Source organism: Sinocyclocheilus anshuiensis, unplaced genomic scaffold (assembly GCF_001515605.1).
Source record: "Sinocyclocheilus anshuiensis isolate Anshui unplaced genomic scaffold, SAMN03320099.WGS_v1.1 scaffold446, whole genome shotgun sequence".
NCBI lineage: Eukaryota > Metazoa > Chordata > Actinopteri > Cypriniformes > Cyprinidae > Sinocyclocheilus > Sinocyclocheilus anshuiensis.
This window is the reverse complement of record NW_015544247.1, coordinates 2460473-2483053: the sequence shown is the minus strand read 5'-3', so window position 1 is coordinate 2483053 and position 22581 is coordinate 2460473. Positions and strand designations below refer to the sequence as shown.

The following is a 22581-nucleotide window of genomic DNA, read 5'->3' as shown; positions in this document are numbered from 1 at the left end:
CATCTCTCACAGTATTTCTCGAGTTCCCATTCAGATTGTGCATAGCTGTTTTTGTTCTGAGGCAAAATCTTGTTCTGCAGGACTGAACCGGACTGTTTGGAAAGATAAAGCAAAAATGAGATCTTCAACATCTATTTCAAACAAATTAATTTCATTTGGCCAGACAAGGATAGTTCAAGCAATATCCCTCTCTCGAGGTCTTTATCTCCTCTCATTGTAAACAATTCCAATCGTATGTGCTTGCTCCTTAATCTAATTCCTCTCAAGGCAGTTTCTCCAAACAATCTGATTCTTTTTATAAGCAGCCTTTATTTCAGTATTGACACGATCATGATACCACACCTAGCTGGAAAAGAATAACATTAGGGGACGCCATCTTTGGTTCAAGGAGATAAAGAGGCACAAAGAGTGCCGTTGCCTTGTCTGTTGTTCGGAGGTCTGGAGGTTATCAGCTTAAGCGCTGCATGGGTTACCTCAGTTGTGCCTCGCTATTTGACTAAAGTGAAAAGCCTCAGGAGACATTTAGTAGAGAAGGAGTTTCAATTTACTATGCCAAGTGCTCTCAGAGAAATGAATGCAAATCCTGCAGGATTGTCATGGTTCAGTTAAGGGGTTTGGCACCCCTGGAATATACATGCTGATCAGTGCTAAGCAATGTTAACTCACCTTCACCGACATCTGTTTTACTTTACTGTACCTAAGCTGGTAAAATATATGTTGCTTAAAAAAATATGGAGGGAACCATAAAGCCGTGACTGATTTGTTTTATTAGCACAAAGGGTTAAAATATAAGTGTAAATTATTGTACACATGCCAAAGCGCTTTTCTTAATTTAATGCATTTAGTGTATTTATCTGGCTACGAAAATGATCATTTCATACTACAAAAAATGGGAGAATGTCTTTTTTTTGTTATTGACTTTTTATTGTAAATGCACTGTGTATGTGAGAGTATGTATACTGTTAGATAAGGAAGTGTACATAATTCAAATGTAAATTATCTGCAATATATTGCTTTCTTTTCTTTTCTTTTTTTGGATATATTGTTTATTGGTATATGTATGAAATAAATATATAAAAAACAAATTGAAATTTAAAAACAAAATGTAAACACACTTAGCATCTTTTCACTCTTCTTTACTGCCATTTGTTGTACAGATGATTTTATTAAAAAAAAAAAAAAAAAAAAAAAAAAAAAAAGTGTATTGATGGAAAGAAAAAAACACTCCTGCAGCAAATCTTCTTTCCCAGACATCCACATGAAAGTGAACCCTCGGTGACTGTCTGACTCACCCACGGTTCCGGAATCATTATTGGGTTTGTATTTTGTCTCATTTTTTTGCCAGCAAGTATTCAGGAAGTTTCCAGGTGATTCTAAATTCCATACAACACCGTGTGAAGAGGGGGATATGATATTGTCCAGCGCTGGTAGGGGAGCTGTGCAGCATTGTGTGCCGAACTCCAGGAAACACTAATGTGAGCGGAGGGTCGCCGTGGAGGTTTTTTAAAACAAAATTAATGACTTTGTGCCCTGCCATTGAGCACATGTCCAGAGAAGGTTATGATGTTAGAGCAACCATAGGAGATGGATCAACAGTCACTTTTATTACAATACCTCCAATATTTAAAAAGGAGTAACAGAGATAACTTATTCAAATGCCGTCTGTTAATCTGTTTTTGATGGATAGCATAACTAATCTGAATCAAGGTCGCTAAAATTTCCTTTGCTGAGTCTACGGATACTGCAATAATACACTATATCAAACAATTATTAGGGACAGAAAATAGGTGGCCACTAACCAAGTCCATTTCTCAGATGGTTTTAAATAAACGCTGACCCCCAAATATTTGAACAACTGCCTGGAGTATATGACAAGAGGGGATACAGTTTTTCTTTAAGAGAGGAAGGATCTTTTTAAACACGCTTGTTTCTTTTTTATTGAATCACGTCGCAGTCACAATTGAGACCAAAAACAGCACTGTAGTGTCCAGACTTTGACATCTGTCCAGATGTCTTTTCCTGAGAGCCACTTTGGTCATATAAATTCTCATTCAGGTCAAAAAGTTGATAGACATTTTGAGATGGAGGAAATGATGAGGCTGTCATCCAAATGTTTTCTTGGCATTTGGGACAAATACAGTCTGATTCTGTAGTACTACTGGCCTGAATCTTTAATTTAGAAATGAAAACTTAACATTTGAAAGTGGGTATTAATGCTATTTTAAAGATAATAATAATAAAAAAATACTACACACACACACGCACACACACACACACATATATATGACACAATAAATATTCTAAATTCAAAAAAGATTATTGGTAAGCTAACAAGTGACCACGTTTCTGTAATATATTGGTCATTTATCCATTTCTACATATTTTATTGAAATATTTTAAAACAAAGTAATACTTAAGTTTAAAAATCTATAATTTCAACAAGTAGTGAAATTTCCATTGCGAGTTTACGTCATAACTGCATATATCAAACAGGTAAATTATAAATACAATGGGGGAAACTGTAGGATCACATGCATTCATAACAGTTTTCTAATAGGATACATTTTAGTTTGCACTTAAACTAGAATGCTGTATAATGAAATCCATGTTCTTTCCAAAAGATTTGGGCATTTACTATTTTACAAAGCTTTTCCAGAACTGCGAATCAGCTTGCCAGATTTTTCACACCTGTTTCATGCATCCCTTCTGAATGTACGATATGCAATATGCAGCATTACATCAAGCTTAATTATGAAACTAGTGCCCACAAAATACTAAAGACTGGTAAAGTAGTAACTGAAGCGTTCTGGTTTCATGCACATGGTTATCAGCACTTTAATATAGCTGAATGCAAAGGTAGGTCATTTCATCAAACTCAGCGTTGGCCGGCTTGTCTTTTAGTGTGTTTTTCCCATTAAGATTTTCATACATTTCTGCGCATATGATTCCACTATTACACTCTGATGTTAATGTAAATACTGCATTTAAACTGATCTAATTCCCTTAAACCGAATCAATAGCAATGATGGGCCACCGTGGGGGACAATTCTGGCTCTCTGTAAGTTACACAACCTGAAAAACATTTGCAATACTCCCGTGAGAACAGGCTTGTGGGATGGGATGCACTGTTTGCTTTTCCTACACTCACAGTTTGTGTCATTGTAGGAGAATGTGGGACCTGAATTATATATATGCATAGGAAATGGCCACAGTATCGGTGCTGCTATAATAAGAAAATACTTTTTTGGAAGACAAATCTCACAACAACACCAAATACAGTAGGCTTACATATAGTAGAAAAGATCTATTTCAATTTTATCCCCGGATCAGAGCGTATCAGATGATGTTAAGTTGGTACAAAAGTGAGAGAGAGAGGGGAACAAAGAGTAACTATTGCCATGTCAAAACAAAACATAACAAAAACCAGGGGAAAAGAAAATGATCTATTACAGATGATATTTGGCAGGAAAATACCAGAATATCTCTGGAACGATTCTTCATCACCACAAGAGAACCCAAACCACTCTGGAGACGTAAAACAGTAAAGCTTGTTTGCTTTGCCACAATTCAATCCACCCGGGCAGGATTACTCCATTTCCTTCTATGAACTAGCCCTGCCTCCTGGTTTAAATCAAGGATAAGCAAATTAAGGGGCTTTGTCATTCTTTTTGAGAAGTCTGGAAAGGAAGATTAAAGAGACCTGGGCTTACACGGAGATTCCCGACTCTCAGAGAGAAGGGGAAACGGATCAGCTGGAAATATTTATTCTCCGTTTGCTGAGCCGCTCGGATGCGCCAATCACTGCCGGAGCGGTCCACCTACAGGACGTCCTGGTACTGAAGAAGACAGATTTCAAATCAACTGAACAAGTTGGTGTGGAAGGGCCACGTGGCGATGCTTGTTGAGGATCTGTGGTGTTGTACCAAAGCCTGTCCCCATTTCTAAATAAATAGCTCACCCATAAATGAAAACTCAAGTGAATTAGAATAGCCACTTTTTGACATATACTTAAAGTACTTGTGCTGTTAAGCTCCAAAATGACAAAAAAGCACCATAAGGGCCGGTTCACACACTGAAAAAACTGTTGACGAAACCATTTTCACTCAGAAACTGCTAGTAAATTTCACAAATAATTACAAAGAAACGGCAAGTGATACACTGAATGAAGTATTTATACAACACCAATAATCATGTACAACTCCAAAAAAACATTGTTTACAGTGCAGAACACTACTTTGTTTCACTGTGTTGCTTTTTAGGTTTAATATCTGTAATTATTTTTAACATGTGCTAGACTTATGTCTTTGACATTGAGTCGCACCTCACTACTTTTTGATGTCAAGTTAAAAGTTCCAGCAAAAAATGAGTCGAAATCCTGCCTTCATTTCCAGTAACCAACGCTGTGCCTCTGTAGTTGGATCCTATTTTTAAATGCAAAAATGCATCTCTGTAAATAGACCCTAAAAGTATCACAAAAGTGGTCCAAGTGACTCGTGCACTATATTCTAAATCTTTCGAAGCAGACTGAAATGTTGTTATTGACTCATATCAATGGGCTGTTAATCATTTCAACAAGGTTGAGACAATGAGTTGAACTTGAGAACCCGAGGATCTGATTTGTAAACAAATCATTCAAATGATTTGTTGAAAAGATCTGTTCAGGAATTGTACATCACCACTTCTCTCAGGAGTGCAGCGGGGAAAGTGGTGAATCTCACGCCTTTTTAAAAAAAAAATAATGATCTACATTTTGGTATGAGGCTTCAGATTTATACGGACCATTTTATGACACTTTTATGGTGCTTTTTTGTAATTTTGGAGCTTGACAGTCACAGTTCTTGTTCATTTTCATTATACGGTCAAATTTGGAACAGGGTATGTGTCCCAAATATAAAGGAAGTCATACAGGTTTAAAACGGTGAGTAAATGATGACAGAATATTCATTTTTGGGTGAACTGTTCCTTTAAGGTCAGGAATACCATATCAAGTCACTTTGAGCATCAGAGTAAAATATGAGAGTTTTGATGTTTCAATACATTGACTGAGGTGGTTAGAGGACTGAATAATATTACTGGTCCCTGGGCTGTTGAGGTAAACTGTCAAAATATTTCACTTGGTAACCCCCAGGAAGCCATGCAAGCAGAGAACAAACCTACAGCCGGCTTTTCTTATAAGGGGTCCCGCTTTGGCTCCTCCATTCACCATAAAGCAAACTCTTGGGAGGTGTCAGGAGCCAAGTTGGGGCACTAAAACACTATTCCAAAGTCCTGCTGATGCCGTCTGGAAAATAAAAATGATCCAGGGCTAATGTTGAGGTCCATTCATATGGAGAAAGCTCAAATATGCATAATTTTCCAGCCTTAAATGAGGCTTAGCCCGAGCTTCATTAAAATTCATAATTTTGTGGTTCTACAAGGTCCCAGGTCATTGCTGACAGGACCGTATTTGACCCGTTCTAGTACAGGCATTTCCTGCCAAAATAATACAATTTCGCTTCAGACAGAAATCAAATCACAAGTTCTGTGTGTAAAAACATTTAACTGAAAAACCTAAAAGAATCATACAAGAGTGATATACAATGGGAAATATATATTAAGCAAAACCTCTTTACATACTAAACATTTAAAATATTTTATACATAACAATCAACATTGTAATTTAAGTGTATTAAATTAATATAGAAATACATGGAAGTACAAATGTTACATTTGAAATTTGCAAAAAATAATTTGCAAAAAAATGGACAAGTATGTCTCTTAACCAGCTTTTATTGATTCAACTGCAAATGTGTTTATTAATAATGTGACATTCTATGGACAGAATGCAGTTTTAATCTTTTGCAGTCTAAATCATTCTCTGTGTGGTTTGTAATATGTATTGTTTTTTAACCTTCTGATGTTATTGAATAATAATATAAAATCATTTAAATTATAAAAATACATTTCCCATCAAGAGGACAATATCTTCATGCCAGGTCGTCATATATAAGAATTTTCTTCTTATGTGAGCTGTCTGGTTAAATCAAGTTTCAAAAATTACCATGTTCCACTAAAATAAATAAATAATTGACATGCGTCCTGCTCCACACCCCACTGCACATTTGTGTGTTTAGAAATCATTCCCATAAACATCACAAACAGACAATTACAATGTCCACTTGACAGAAAGTAGAGACTCTTGAAGTAAACTAAAGCAATACACCGCATAGTTGAGGGACAAAATACATTTACTTATACATATTTGAGAATCAAAATACCAGATATTTTACAATCATGAATATTTGAAAAGTAAAATGCCACCAATACATCAGTCATACAGCACCTTTGTGAAGTGTTTTGTGACAAGCTTGATGCTTTGCCATGGAAATAGGTAATACATCCTAAAAAATTGGTCGCATTAAAAAACTCACACAGGGGGCTCAGTTAGAATATTTGGCTGGTAGAGGTTAAAGTGGAATAAAATGTTAATCTGGCAGTCAGAGCGTCCTCAATCATCAAAGATCCACTCTGCCGTCATGTTAGCCATTTCCTCCCCTGCATCCAGGACAAATGCATGCCGGATGCCCCTCTCACACAGATGAATGTCCCCTTCAGGGAAGTCTTTTCTGATATCATGGTAATACTGCACAGGGCACCAGTGATCCGTGGCTCCATAGTAAAAAATAAGCTGACAGAAGAAAACAAAATCAGCAGAGCCGATTAAGACATTAACATGATTTAAATTTGTTCTCATACTGTATGTGGGATTCACCACTATGTCCATGTATCATAACAAGAGCAGAACTAAAACAATAAATACATCGAAAGGCTTTTCTGTTTTTCTGACAGCCACTTAAGCGAGAGCTAGTACCTGTATGTCACTGCTTGATAAAAACCTCATCTTTCATTTTAAAGGCACGATCTGTGATGTTAGAATAACAAAAGTAGCAGCCCTCCCATTTGATTTACATAGGAACTTAGACCACCACTGGAGTCTGCAGTATGCTGCTCCTTCATGTTCCTCAGCACACCTCAAGATGTCAGAAGTAACTAGAAGTATCAAATTAGGAATGACGTCATAATTTGAAGCTCTAAAACTTTTTTTTCTTTGTGAAAAAGTGTTTAAACTATGATGTCAATTAAAACATTTATTGGAATGAATTACATTACACACTAATCACAAATAATTGCATAAATCAATATCTGTTGAGAAAAGCCCCAATATAAAAGATAATCTGTTTAATTAAAATACAACTTAAAAAAATCAGGGGACTTGAGAGTTTTTATATGTGACCCTGGACCACAGTCATAAGGGTACATTTTTCTAAATTGAGATTTATACATCGTCTGAAGGCTGACTAAATAAGCTTTCCATTGATGTATGGTTTGGTTAGAATAGGACAATATTTGGCTGAGATACAACTATTTGAAAAACTGGAATCTGAGGGTGCAAAAAAAATCAAAATATTGAGAAAATTGCCTTTAAAGTTGTCCAAATGAAGTCCTTAGCAATGCATATTACTAATCAAAAATGAAGTTTTAATATATTTACGGTAGGAAATTTACTAAATATCTTCATGGAACATGATCTTTACTTAATATCCTAATGATTTTTGGCATAAAAGAAAAATTTATAATTTTGACCCATACAATGTATTTTTGGCTATTGCTACAAATATACCCAAGTGACTTATGACTGGTTTTGTGGTCCAGGGTCATATATTATTATTTGTACTAATTAAGGCAATAAATTGACAGCTCTAGTCAAGATATAATCAGTCACATCTTTGGCAGATAAAATTCATCATGTGTCATAAATCTATAAAGCAGAATAACTTAATAAATCATATAGAAAGTCTTTAACAAAGGCGAGGCACACTGAGAACTTCACAGAGGATCCAAATGGGAAAACAATCAAGATTGTGTTTCAATAAAACAAAATATAAGAAAGATTGACATTAAATCCACTACGTCCACCACATCCCCTCGGACACCAGTGTGGACACTTGAAGGGTTTTTCCTTCAGTCAGGCTGCCGTAACCTCGGCCGAACGGTGCCAATAACATCAATGTGAAAGGAAAAACCACCCGTGCAGATTTCTAAAGGCTATTTATTGGTGAGACCTCGAGAGCCGTACACAATAGAAAGATCAAATTCTCTTGTCAACTGCTTTGCATGATTTCTATGACAAACTGCATAATGTTTGGCCTTTGCCGACTGTACCAGTTAATCGTGATGGGTTCTACATCTGTCGGCCTGATCGATTTCACCACAGCCCATAAATCTAATAGAGGAGTCAGATGCATGTGGTTTAAGGCTGAGAGGGGTTTAAACATATGACCTCCTGTCTTCACCTTCAGCTTTTTCGGAAGAAAATGATTCTAGCATCGCTATTGGCAAGCAAGACGGACTGCGAAGCCGATACCAAAGAACGCCACATACTCTGACACCCATACAGACAATGGTTGTCAGAGAAATGGAAGAGCTTCCTTCCACCCTCGAATTATGGGTGGGATGCACAGATCAGACCGGGAAAAATTCGACTGGTTTCCAGGCTCAAGGAATTTCTTCAAGTCGAGGTGCTATGTGTAACATAAGACGCAGGTCTCGAGTATGCGACTCTTAAGAGCAGTGAAGATATCACCTATTTAACGGATGACAGATATAGACCATCAGCAGCCCCGTCCTCCTTCCTCTGCATATGTACGCAGTCTCTGCTTTGCATCACACCATGGTACTGAAAGGTACATATGGTTCTTCCGCCCATGCATCCGTTGAGAAAACCGAAGCGTGGGTTGGAGGAACGTTCTTTGAGATCTGATATTGTTTGATTGGTTATCAGCTCTCTGAGGGTGAGTCAGCGTGGGCTTCATCTGCGTCTAACATGTTTAGAGGCTTCCCAAATCTCTTTGATCAGCTCCGTTAATATGTAGGAAATTAAGGAAAGCTGCGTCATCTCATTGTTTCAGTAAAAACAAATACCCATGCATGGGGAACAACGCTGTTGGCAAGTTACTTCTGTGATTTGTTGAATTTATTACAGTCGTCTTCTAGTTATTTCGGCCACAAACTAAGAAAAATGGCCAAAAATATGAACAAAAACCTCTACTTGAAAACAGAATTTTTTTAACAATTACGTTAATGAGATCAATCATTTTAGGGATGCACAACATATCTGAAGCATATTGATTATCAGCAATTATTAGAGTTTTTTAAAAATCAATAACAGTCAATTTTCCGTATTTAATTGTGCATTCCACTATTTTACATTTAGATTACCGTTGCAGTCATGCAACGCTCACTTTAAGATAATTTTTAAAAACAATAATAAATGTGATCTTTAACAAAATAAATATGCATTTTCATAGTGTACATTATGATGCCTAAATCCACTTGTAACATTTGAAATGACTGTTTTTAGTCTTTTAATTGTATTTATTCAGACAAAATAGTATAAAATAGCATTACTGGCAATTTATTAGCTACAGAATTTTTAGCTAATTTTAATATCACTGAATCCCTACCTAATTCTAATATTTATCTATGTTAAATATAATGCATATTTTTATGTATTTCCAGAAGTGACACTGGATGTGTACATTGACTGATTAATAAAGAGACCACACTTGTTTGCCTTATGCATTATAGGGACAGTAGCTATGTTTCCATCCACCTATTTTTATGCGCATTTTGGAATATCACATAAAAAAAAACGCTGGATGGAAATGGCAAGATGCGCATAAGTTCTAAAAATGCGCATAAAAAACTTATGCGCACAATTGAGTAGGATAAACTTTTTATCCGATAAGAAAAAATGCACATAAACTACGATGGAAACACATTTACCGAATAAATTCCACCATGCGCATTGAAAAAGTCATGTGACTTTGCGCTATGAGACGGGATAAATTGACTAACCAGCGGACCGATCTCTATATGTTGTTTTGGTCATTCTGAAATGCCTGAGGAAATTCTGTCATCAAAGTATTTCTGTATAATTACTGTCTTACAAGACTGCGTTTCCAAACAGCATATGAAAATTATTATATTCAGTGGCTAACTACTGATATTTAGTGCCAGTTTACCAGGAAGTGACGATTTTGTTCTCTTTGACTCGTTGGATGGAAACGGTGCTTTATTCGCAAATGTTTAATGCGATATTCCAGTCTTGCGCACAAGTTAAATTCGCATCTTTGGATGGAAACATAGCTAGTGATAGTCTAATGCAACATCGCATGTAATGCACTGAAGGATACAGATGTTCTTGTATTAGACACAAATCAGTTCAAGACTGTTTGGAGTTTGTTTAAAATCAATTGATAAATTTTGACAGTTATTTCCATACTGTCAACAACATTTCAAATATTGTTTCTTCCTGTCTACGTGAAGAAACCAATTCACTTTAAAAGATATCTTCAAAATATGAATAGAATTGTTTGTTATTCCAAACAAAGGCTAATTTAGAATTAGTGTTTTTATTTTATTTTATTTACATCACTCATATTTACTGTTCAAATGTTGTGTGATCATTACCTTGCTGAGGTGTTGACGTACAGTTGCGTTGTCTCTTTCTACAACCAGTCTCATTTCTTGGCTTCCCATGTACATACCGTTGGCTGCAGAGACAACAACAGAGACAAACATGTAGATTAGCATGTTACAAAACTGTAATAAATCAGGTAGTGCAAACATAACTTAGTAAACATTTGCATAAGACATCAGCCTCTGCGGGTTTACTAAACACGAAGAGTATCAAAATTAAACACACACCCAGAAACACTGCCGCAACCTCAAAGGCCAGCGCTCATACAAACACGGAAACAGCAACCAGATCATGAGGATTACATCTGTTCCCGTTCACATTTACTGGATGTACACTCATACTAACAGTTTAATGGTGTGCAATGATGTCATTGTTTTCACGTTTAGATTCTGTGTGCTGAAATGATTTGTGTCGATTGTGAATATTTCATACTTTGTGCCAATTTATGAATACATTAGTTGCGGTATACACATTACTGATATCTTTTTTGCATTTTAATATGAAACTATTTATAATTTATATTAAACACGAACAGTAACATATATATATTTATATATACATATATGGGGGTTCGAGGGGATGGGGTTTGTCATGTGACATACAGCAGCCACGATAGCACTGTGTAAATGATATAGGCTTATGTTTTATTTATTTTTTCCTTATTATTCAAAATATTCCCAAACGTGTTACCCATATCATGAAATATCTCGATTCTCAAATATGTGTGAGTAAATGCATTTTGCATTTGCATTTACAGGTGCATCTCAATAAATTAGAATGTCGTGGAAATCATCACAATTAAAAGAACCAAAGACTTAAACTACTTCAGTCTGTGTGCACTGAATTTATTTAATACACGAGTTTCACAATTTGAGTTGAATTACTGAAATAAATGAACTTTTCCACGACATTCTAATTTATTGAGATGCACCTGTAGTTGATCTATAATGGGCGATGGGCAAAGTAGCCTAATAGTGTAATCTATTAACTACGCATAAAAACCTTTAAGTACCACATTTGGGAGTCACGCCATAATTTTTTTTTATATGACTGACTTTGTATTTAATGTGAATTAGAACACTTTCATTGTACAGAAAGAACATTTACATTATCAAAGAACATTTTCAAGCACTCTCAACTCTCATTATAATCACTGAAGCTGTCGTATGCACATCTGCACTTTGTTGTTTCTGATGAGAGATTTCACCAGAGAGCAGAATTCAGTCAGCGAGCAAGTGAACTAAACACCGGCGTTTCAGCGATGACTCATCTGAATGCCTCTAATTTGGTCATTGCATTCATAAGCTCAACAGAATCGTGTGTGATTGATGCTGTGTCGCACGGCATGTTCTAATCATGCCGGTGCGATTGTATGAAATATAAAAAAATATTATTCTGCAATTAAAAAACAAACATTTTTTTGAAGGTGCATTTAAAATCCACTTAATCTCAAAAATCTCAGCTCAAAAATCTGAGGGGGCACTTGACTCTGTATATATATATATATATATATATATATATATACCTATTTTTCAAAGATACCACTTTTTAAAATAAATCAGAATTTTCAATGCTGCATTTGAAAGAAACTACTTCTTTTTTTAAATCAGCAGAGCTACAGTCATGCTGCTAAAAATGGAAGTTAAATTAGTAGCATTGCTACTTTTAGTTAGTTAAATAAAACTGCTCCACACTCAGCAGTCTGATCACAGAGGACTTTCACACACATATCCCTGCTCAAATACAAGCTGCTTGACCTTGATGACCTTGGCAGCTATTCAGAGAGACTGATCCTGATCTCGTGCAGACTAAACGTTTGGCCAAGAGATGTGTTAATATCCTTTCTCATCAGGACATTTCTCACAGTGATGATTGTTCAGCCTCAGACTGTGGAGGAAGTGCGTACATATGTGTGTGTGTGCGTGGGTACATGAAGAAAGCATGTGTGTGTGCTGTGTGTGTGTAAGAGAAAAACTCCTCGAATTACTTGCTTCCACTGAGCGAAGAGGAAGTGTGGGTATGATCACACATCCGCACGGCTTTAAGGCTATAATATTAATCATGGCCTGTGTACTATATCATCCAGCACTGTTAACACATTTCACAAAACTGAGCGCTACATACTAAAAAGGGGGAACGAAAGGAGAGGAATCAATTTCATCCCTTTCTCAATGCAGAAAAACATGGACATTTTTTTTAAAAATAATTTCAAGTTATGCCATGTTTCATTAAAAAGTTCATTCTTAATGTTTGCTCCTTCAGAGTTTAATTCAGCACTATATTTTACAGAGGAAATAATTTTTGGAAATGGGGAAAACTGAATGAAAGCCTTCTGTGCAGTAAACTAAGGGGTTTTCCACATTTCATTAGTGGTGGTTGCAAAAAGAATCCTAGGTTTGAATATGCCTGTTTCCCTACTAAATAGTATGCAAAAAAACAGTGCATTAAATTATTATTAAGTCGAAATCCAAAGTATTCATAAAAGAATGAAGATACCCAGATCACATACTGCTTCTGCCAAAACTTTACTGTCCCATGAGGCATGGAAATGCTGAACAACAGTGACACAGCTGATGTCATAGGTCACATACATGCATACAGAACATACTTTATTATTGGTCAAGAAGTTAAATAAAAGCAGAGTACATACTCTGAAAGTACTGTATGATACCGAATGAGGTGAGCTGCTGCTACATTATTAACAATTTTCCACCTGGTGGACAATAAAACAAGAGAAAAAAATCCCATAGATAGAGGGAACGAGCCATATCTGTAGGCTAGAATATCAAAGCTTGGAGGCGAAACAGAGTGTGCCAGTCATATTTCAAAGAACTGAGTGAGAGAGACTCATGGCAGAATGTGTCCTTTATTCCCAGCATCAGAGAGATTTCAGAGTCACTCATGTGTTTGGGTTGGCTGCTGTTTGCTTCTAAATAAATGTTAAAGCTACATGTAAGCTTTCCTTTGCATTTTGATGTGTGCTAAAGGGAGACGTAAGTCATTTGAGATGAGGTGCAAACAAATATTTACCATAGAACACAATGAACTCCTTGAACACTCACTAAGATATCTAATTTTATTACACTAAACACATCACAAACAACATCTCCACCCACTGAGGTAAACTGGATCAGAGGATGTTTAAACTAGAGGTTTTACAGAAGAGTGAAATTCGCTGCGTTTCCACTACTTTACGTGATTCAAATGCAAGAAGTTTTGACAGTAGGCAAATAATCAGCTTGTTGCAGTTATTCAACCAAATCATGCTAATCTGCGATAACTACAATCACTGTGAAGTTTAAATCTCAATTACATATCATATATTTAAATAAAAACATATTTCTGGTATTTTCTGGTACTTTAAGAGTTTGATTCACCTTATTTTTTAAATTATCAAACGTAAAGGTATTGATTTATTTGGTAGCACTTTAGTATAGGGACCAATTCTTACTATTAAGTTGCTAATTAGCATGCCTATTAATAACATATTGGCTGTTTATTAGTACTTATAAAGCATTTATTCTACATGACCATATTCTATATCCCTAATCCCACCCAATACCTAAATTTAACAACTACTACCCAATACCTAAACTTAACTAACTATTAATAAGCAGCAAATTAGGAGTTTATTAAGGCAAAAGTCATAGTTAATGGTTTATTAAAGTGTAACCATTTAATTTTTAATGAAGACTGGATGGTTGAAAATACATAAAATAAGACAGAAACATTGCATATTATTTGTGAAAAAGAAAGAAAGAAAGAAAGAAAGAAAGGCTGGATGGTTGAAATACAGAAAATAAGTTAAGACAGAAATGTTGCATATTATTTGTGATAAATAAACAAACAAATCAATAAATAAAAGTATTCTTTATTTTATTAATATTCAGGTGGGCAGATTACAAAAATCAAATGGAGAGTGGAATTAAACTAATTTAAACATTATTAACAAACTGCATTATTTAATATTTAGAATTTTATAATAATATTTCTCAACCCTGTGAAATTATTTGTATGACAAATAATCATCAGACCAAATTTCATAAATGTTACAACCCTTTGATTTGGGGTGGAGGTGGGAGGGAGACAAAACAAAACACTTTTTTCTTTTCTTTCTTTCTTTTTTTTTTTTTTTTTTACCAGGGGTCCACTGCAAAATACTAGAGTTGATTATTTAAATTAAATTGTTGTATAAATTTAAGTCCATTTTCAAATAACAAACTTTATGCAGGTAATGCAAACGGTAGGACTACATATAGGAGGAAAATCCCATGAATGAGGAGAAGGTAAGGGAAAAAGAGGGAGAAGGGTGTGCCAGTCTTGGGGCAGACATCCCCTGTTCTATCTCACTTATCTCCAGGGGGGGTATCGGGCTGAGGGGTTTGGCAGGGCACAGCATTCCAGTCAATTTTACACATCCTCACACATGCACCTAGTTAACAACTGACTGGAGAGGTAGAAATGAGGGATACGTGCGCAAAAAACGCACACACAGACACACAAAGACGCAAACAGACAAACACGTGGCGATATTTTATTATCTCCTGTGAGCGTCCTGCCATGGGTGCCTCCATGTGGCAAGACACAAAAACAAGATGGGTATTTGAACATAACCTGTTCAATGTGGACTTTCTACATCAACATCAAGATTTTCATTTAATATTAGTTTTAAAAAGTTTAGTAAATTTCTGTTGAAACTGCCATGTCAACTAACCATATGCACAGTGAAAGTGATCAAGCTGATTATAATTCATAATTGAGCCAAATGTTCAACTAAAGTAAACATCTAATCTTCATAGCTTTATAAAAGAAAATCAACCGTAAAACACTGTAGTGATTCAAGGAGCAGAGGGAGCCTTACAAACAAACAAAAGCTTTTAAATGTTTCATCCTGTTCAGTTCAGATACAGATGGGAACAAAAAGTTTTCTTCTTCCACTATGCTTTTACACCACACACTCCTTTATTGGTTCTAAAACCATCTATTTACTTCTTTCCTTCAGTCACTTTGCATTAGTAACACAAACAAGACAATTTCAAGTTCATGACGGCACAATTGTCTGAAGTCCATGGACACAGAAAGTACAGCGTATTATCCAGTTTCTCCTCCGTTTACACGGACCACAGAATCACAATATGCTTCTCTTTATTCTATTTGCCTTTAAAAGAGCTAAGTGAATGTGACTATTATATTCTCCCTTCCAATTCAATAACACATGCCATAATAGAAAGCCACAACAACCGAAATACAATACAGGTTTCATTTTCGTTACTTTAAAAAGAGCACAAGGTGGGTGGCCGTGATCCATTGCACCTCAAGTAAAGTCACACAGAGCAGAAATTTAGGAGAGTTACATTAATAAACAAACCTTGCATTATCATCTGTCATCACTTTTTCATTCATACCCCTAATGAACAGGATATTCCTATTCGGCCCTTTGGGGTGGCTTGTGTTTTCTTTTTTCATGATACATCACACCTGATGACCAGGTTGTGAAATTAACTATAACTACTGTACTAACTACTGCTAGAGAAACTACAATTTCAGCATGGCTCTATTATAAGGAAAGGTCAACCGTTCAGCCATATATAAAAAACAATAACGAGAAAATGACTGTTGTTACGTACTGGATGAGGGAAAAAATCCACATTTTTAGGGGATTTTTTTACTGCCCTCTGGGCTAACACAAGAGTTGCAGATGTGGTTCTTGGATCTCAAGTAAAATAATAATATAAAAATTATATAAATGACTAGCCCATGGACACAATGTCATAAAATGACAAACCTTTAATATCAGGCAGCACAGCGCTCTACGAAGTGTGGAAAATCAGGAATCTATGTATTCAGCTTCGACATGATCAAATCCTGACACTCCATTGTATTATATAATGATTTTCAAATGGAGTAAATGATGGATGTCACAATCCTCAGTCCTTCAAACCTTCAACAGATAATGAAATCAAACATCATGTTCTCATCATATCTATGATTATAACAGACAATAACACAACATTTAGTTCTTCAGAAAATCTCAGGATAATCAAAATGAACCAAATACAATGCAATTTAACTCTAGCACTGAAAACAGATGCAACAAGCTTACACAAGTGTACATAAAAATGGATATTTCCAATCCAAAAGAGGTCTTATCATGTGGATCAGCTAATTTTAAGATTTAAAAGATGATCCTGTTTGTTTTTGTAAAACTGTTACAGTAAGTATCTCAAAGATGCCTGGCACCACATTGAGCACTGCATCTTTCTATTGCGTCCTGCTCCATCTAATGGTGATGTGCAGGCAAATACTAGAACAGCTTCCATGGACATGGTGACTAAATTGTTTTAAGACTACTTCTTGGTATGGTTGCCGGATTATGTATTTTTGTTTGTCTGTTAATGCAAAATAGTCTTTCTCAAGGTTATAAAATAAGAACATCTGCAAGGAAATAGACTGATCACTTTAAAACATGGTAGAGCATTATGGTTATCATGTCTGACCTCATAAATGTCATATGGCTACTGCCAAGATGCTTATAGGGGAAGTTCACCCAAACATAAAAATTCTGTCATTAACTCATCTTCATGTCATTCCAAACCTGTATGACATTATTTATTCTACAAAAAACATGTTGGTAAACCAACTGTTTTGGTAAACATTTTGGGTTGACAAAAACACCCTGAGAAATTTCTCAAAAGAAAGAAAGTCATACAAGTTTGGAACAACATGAGGGTGAGTAAATGATGACAGGATTTTCAATTTTGAGTGAACAAACCTTATAAGATTTTGAGGCACACTGAAAAAAAATACATTCCACTAGACGTTCCCATTGTGTTTTGACCGTCAATGAGGAACAAAAACTACAGGAAGAAACAATAATTGATCAACAGCCAAGTAACTTTGTGTTTTGTTCAGTTAGAATTCTACTAATATAAAGGTGTTCCGCATACTGGCCGACTTTCCAAGCAGAAACAGGTGGCCGGAGGAGGAAGTGAATATGACTCAAAAGTAAGGTGGCAGATAAGAAGTTCAGGAGTTTAGCCTCTAGGTTCCAAAATCAGGTCGACATTAACTTTGTTCCGCTCTAACAGGAAAGGAAGCCACTTGCCGCTACGCTCTGTTTTCCCGCTTTCCCAGGTGAGTCAAATTATGATCGGAACAGCAAAAAGAACTAAAGACAGAGGAGTTTAATCTGTGTCTCCAAAGATGGTGGGTCAAATCTCTCGGTTCTCATAAATTAGGCCAACAGAAGCCTGGATAGAAAAGTACACGAGTGTTCAATCATAAAAAACATGTCATGAAACTGGCATAAGTGGTTAGGTGAGTGAAAACAGAAGCTGTGTGGAGTGTTGCAGTCTACTGAAAAGATAAAGCATATTAGAGACCGTTACAAGCCGCTTTCCCTACGGATTTTCAAGCAGGCACGCCTCATTGACGTTTATGCTCCTAGATGCAGAACCTTGATGTCTGCATGACAGACATTGTATGCATGCTCCACATGCAGTTAACATAAAAATATCAACATTCTCAGTTTCAAGGAAAGGGATTTCTGAGCAAATAAATCCTTAAATGTGCCCAGGAAGTTCCAGCTAATAGCAACATGCTTTCTTAATTAAGTCTGTCAACTCGCCATTATTTACGGATGTAATACAAGACAGAGAGTCAGAGCAGCTTTTCGTATACGCAGTCACGGGCCAGCACTCAATGGTACAAAACGCATGCATGCACATGTGTACATACAGGACCACCTGGCCTATTCAATGAATAACTTCCTCGCAGCAAAGTATTTCAACATTTGTTGGTATTTAATAAGGAACAGGGGGAAAAGTTTAACATTTGAACACTTGAACATTTCGTTCAGATGAACAAAAAAAACCCTAAATCCATTCCAATTGACACTACATGAGAAGTGCTAATGATTAAAAGCATGCTTACAAGGGCTGTCAGGAGCAAACCTCCAACTCCCTCCGCAACATAGGGAGAGAAAAAGAGAAAAGAACCTAAAGGTAGAACTGACAGCATGAAAAAAAGGAGAAAAGAAGTGCAAGCGAGCGAGAGAACTGGTTCTTCAGAGCGACTAGAGAGTGGAGCTCACACTAATGCCTATGGGCTCGACTGAGGCCTTTTTTGGCAGACTCTCCGGCCATCACAACATCCATCACTCTCCTCCCAGAACAGACAGGGAAAACACTCAGCCTTTCACCTAGAGAGAGACTATGTTAGCAGTCCGTTCGCTTGCTGGAGAGGCCTCTTAATTACTCCTACTCACAACACTTCATCTGCACCATTAGTTCATGTACCGAAAGCCCTGGAGATTAAATATGAGTTATGATAAATAAAACTTTATTCAAAACAATGTGAGACAATGCTATAAGACCACTTATATACCCCCCCCCTTCGGCGGGGTATATAAGTGGTGATATACTTCTTATTGTCCGATAAAAAGAGAGAGAAACTCATCTGAGCAGTGGGGGTTTGGAGGGATGCCAGCATGTGAACTTTTGAAAGGTTTCAGCACCTCATTGAAACGAGGATTAGGTCTTTGGAGTCCAAACTGGAAATGGAGAAGTGAGGGGACATCACTGAGGTGAACAGTAAGGTTGCGTGAGAGTTACACTTTAGTGGAATATTAAAGATGCTGCACTAGATTATCACATGCTGAGATGCATCCTGACAACAATAAATCATCACCACTGAACAAACCAAAAAACACATTATAATCAGTAGCTGACAAATTAATTAATTAATTTAATAAACAAACAAACAAGGGCTGGAAGAACCAAGACAATTAAACAGCCAATATTTGGTTATTTATTGTACCAGTCAATAATTTTTCTAACCAGGTAGATAAAAACGGTCTATTTTAAACCATTTGAAGTTCAAACATTTACCATTATTTTATTTGTATTCTCTCAATATTTAATTTTGATAAGCAATGTTGAGTAAATATTGATTTAAATAACTGTTCATTTAAATTTACAGATTTTGTTTAAACTGTACACAAGTCAAATATTAGTGCACATATGAATCAATAATTAAAAAATAGAATATTTGATTCATTTAAATTCAGCACTTTTGTGTACATCTGACCTTATTAGCTATCATTTAAGTGTAATAAATATAATGGTATAAATGTATATAAATTGTGTGTGTTTGTGGGTGTGTGTGTATACATGCACACACACACTTCCACAAAAATCTTTATAAATAAATAAATTAATTAATTAATTAATTAACTACTGAAAAAAACATATCGGTTATTCACTAAATTACACCACCCAACACACATTAAAATGGATTTCTGGAGCTTGTTCTATTGAAACAACAAAATAAAATGTTTACTCACCTGCACAGTCTACATTGATCAAGCTGACGATGGCTGGGATGATGGAGGTGTCCACTGCATAAAAATTCCTCAGAGCCAGATGCACTATGCTGACCTTCAGCCTCTCTGGAAGGAGGGAGAGCAGGAAGATGGGCAAATAGAAGGCGTACCGCAGCCGGCAGAGCACAGGGGTCATGACCTTGCCTTGAGGGCTACAGGCCATGCGCTCAATCGTAGGGAAGAGCATCACCACCTTCACAACCTGAGGATGACAAGTACAGATGGATTTGAGAGATTTTAGAGATGAATGTAGGTCAGGAAAACTATGCTTTCTCTTGAACCATCTACTTTTAGTCAAAGTAGTTAACAGTTTGGTTAAGTAACCGACACTTAGGAAAAACAAGACCAGCAGAGCAATATGTGACTTACTGAGATGCAACGCATAATATGTATGACAGCAATGTGAGCAGTTTTAATCATAACAAATGACATACCTTAATTTCAATGCTTAAGAGTTATCAAACTATGAAAAATGACGTATTTGTGTTCTCACTATATTATGAAATCGATAGGAGAGACAAGGGAAGAAGGGAACAGAGAGGAGAGAGAGACTTCCAGAAACAGGAAACACCTGCCTCTGTTTGGCCATTGAGTAGAAGGCAGTTAGACTCATTCAGTGAGTAAGACAGAGTGGATGTGCTTCATCTGTCTCTACAATCCTTTGCAGTTGTAGCCAAGTATTTTTCAATGAAACTAAACAGTGCAATATCTTCAATTCTCTTGTGTAAAATATGTGATAGCCAGCACAATTCTTTGTCAGCAGTGCCAAATGCAATCTATTCAGCTTCAAACCACTAAACTTCAAACTCAGCTGGTTCTGCAATCCTGAAAGAGTGCTGGTTTCATCACGCCCCGGCAATAGGCGAACAGGCAAAGTTCTGCTGCCGCTGAATTTATCATCTGAATGGGCCTTATGGAACTGAAAAATATCTATTGCTGTCAGTGGAAAAGATATCAAACCCCAAATGGATGAGAGATTCACAATCCAGAGTCCCTCTGTCGTAACAATTACAATACAAACCATCAAATGAGTGGAGATTAAATGAGTTGCTCTGCTTACGCGTGAAGAAATAATCACATTTCTTCAATATACAAAGTACTCAGCTGTAAACTACATTTTCTGGAGTGAATGTGAACAGTGCTTGAGGTGTAAAACCATGATGCTAGGTGTTCTGGGTGGTTGCCAAGACTCTACTATGCAGTTGCTCATGTTTTCTGAACCATTGTTAGCACATTGCTGTGTTTGCTGCCGCGTTCTAAGCAGCTGTTAGCACATTACAATGCAGCTGACAGTGTGTTCAAAGCCGCTAGCATCTTATTGTACGGTTGCTAGTAAATTCTAAAGGCCCAGGCATACTTATTTTTCCACATTCCACTTTATCTCGTGCACAGCTATGTCCGCACAGCTTTCAAAAGTATGGGTCTGTCCAAAAACCCTCACTTGCAGTCTTGGTCACTTGAAACAGCGTGCACACAACAGTGCGCAAGACTGTCCCAAGTCTTAAAAATGCCAAAGCGCAGTGCCTTTAAAGCACACTAAATCCACACTATCCATACCAATCCGGAGCGGTGTTCGAGGCTATGTGTATCCCATCATGCATCATGTTATGGAAATAAATTGTGAGACTTTTTGCCGAGACCTCACGAAATGTCGCAGAAGCCTTTCCAGTGTAAGTTAAATATTAATGATAATTAGATACTATGTATAATTTGGTAGTAAAACAAAGTGTTCTTCATTTTAGTATTTAAGCCCTATACTCACTCTCGAATGAACGAGTTTGACACGTGCAGTACCACCATGTGGACTCATTCTGTCTCAACATTTACCTTGTGCCTGCGCTGTTATACATGGACTGTCCGCACAGACACTTTTGATGACAAAAACTGCATCACGCAGACAGTGTGTGGACTGTTGTGGAATGTGGATGGCCGAAGTATACTTTGGGCTTAAGCAGTTCTTAACATGTTATTATGCATTTGCTAAGGTATTCCAAGCACGCTGATATGCTAAGATTGCTAAGATGTTCTGTTGCTGCGTAGTTCTGTGATTAGTAGTAAATCGCCATCACCTGCTTTCAGATGGAGCGGCATTTAATACACAGAGCCGTAGTTCACTGGCAAGCTAGGCAACATTGCGTTCATAATCGAATGCGATTCATCTGTGATTATGAACGAGATATTGCCTGCTTGTCAGTGAACGACGGCTCTGTGTAGTAAATGCCGCTCCATCTGAAAGCAACAATCGCATGTGATTAATTGCACAGCCCTAATGCGAAGTATGAATAAGAGTAATAGTTATAATGACAGTGGCCACTAATAAATCTATACAAAACCATCTAGTCCACATACCGCTCCAGGAATCATTCAACCCTCTCACATAATACTTTTCATCTGCTATTGCACTGCTCATCCTGATGCCCATCAGTTGTCAGACAAAGAGAGAGAGAGTGGAAAAGAGGCAGTGAAAGAGAGAGGGAAAGGTGAAGAAGAGGGAGTGTGTGAGGAGCAGGTGATCTTTGATGTGCAAGTAGTGCTTCTGACAAGAAGCAGTTCCCCTTTCTGGAGGTCACAGGAATGTAACAGAGAACACAGAACAATCTGACAGAGTCTTTGGGAGTGGCTCTTTAATCAGAGAGACAGATGGCCAGTCACACACACACACACACAAACACACACA

The 22581-nt window shown here is 36.7% G+C and overlaps 1 protein-coding gene across 1 annotated transcript in view; it reads right to left on the bottom strand.

The window, feature by feature from the left end:
- Positions 1-5916: 5916 nt before the first annotated feature.
- Positions 5917-22581, bottom strand: part of LOC107697664 (lipid droplet-associated hydrolase-like) — a 49334-nt gene continuing 32669 nt past the window's right edge. The window contains exons 7-9 of the mRNA XM_016498464.1: positions 19866-20106; positions 10513-10595; positions 5917-6667 (exon numbers count right to left, since the gene is read on the bottom strand). Of these exons, the coding sequence (XP_016353950.1) occupies positions 6488-6667; positions 10513-10595; positions 19866-20106 (504 nt within the window). The 3' untranslated portion in view covers positions 5917-6487. The remainder of the gene's footprint in view (positions 6668-10512; positions 10596-19865; positions 20107-22581) is intronic.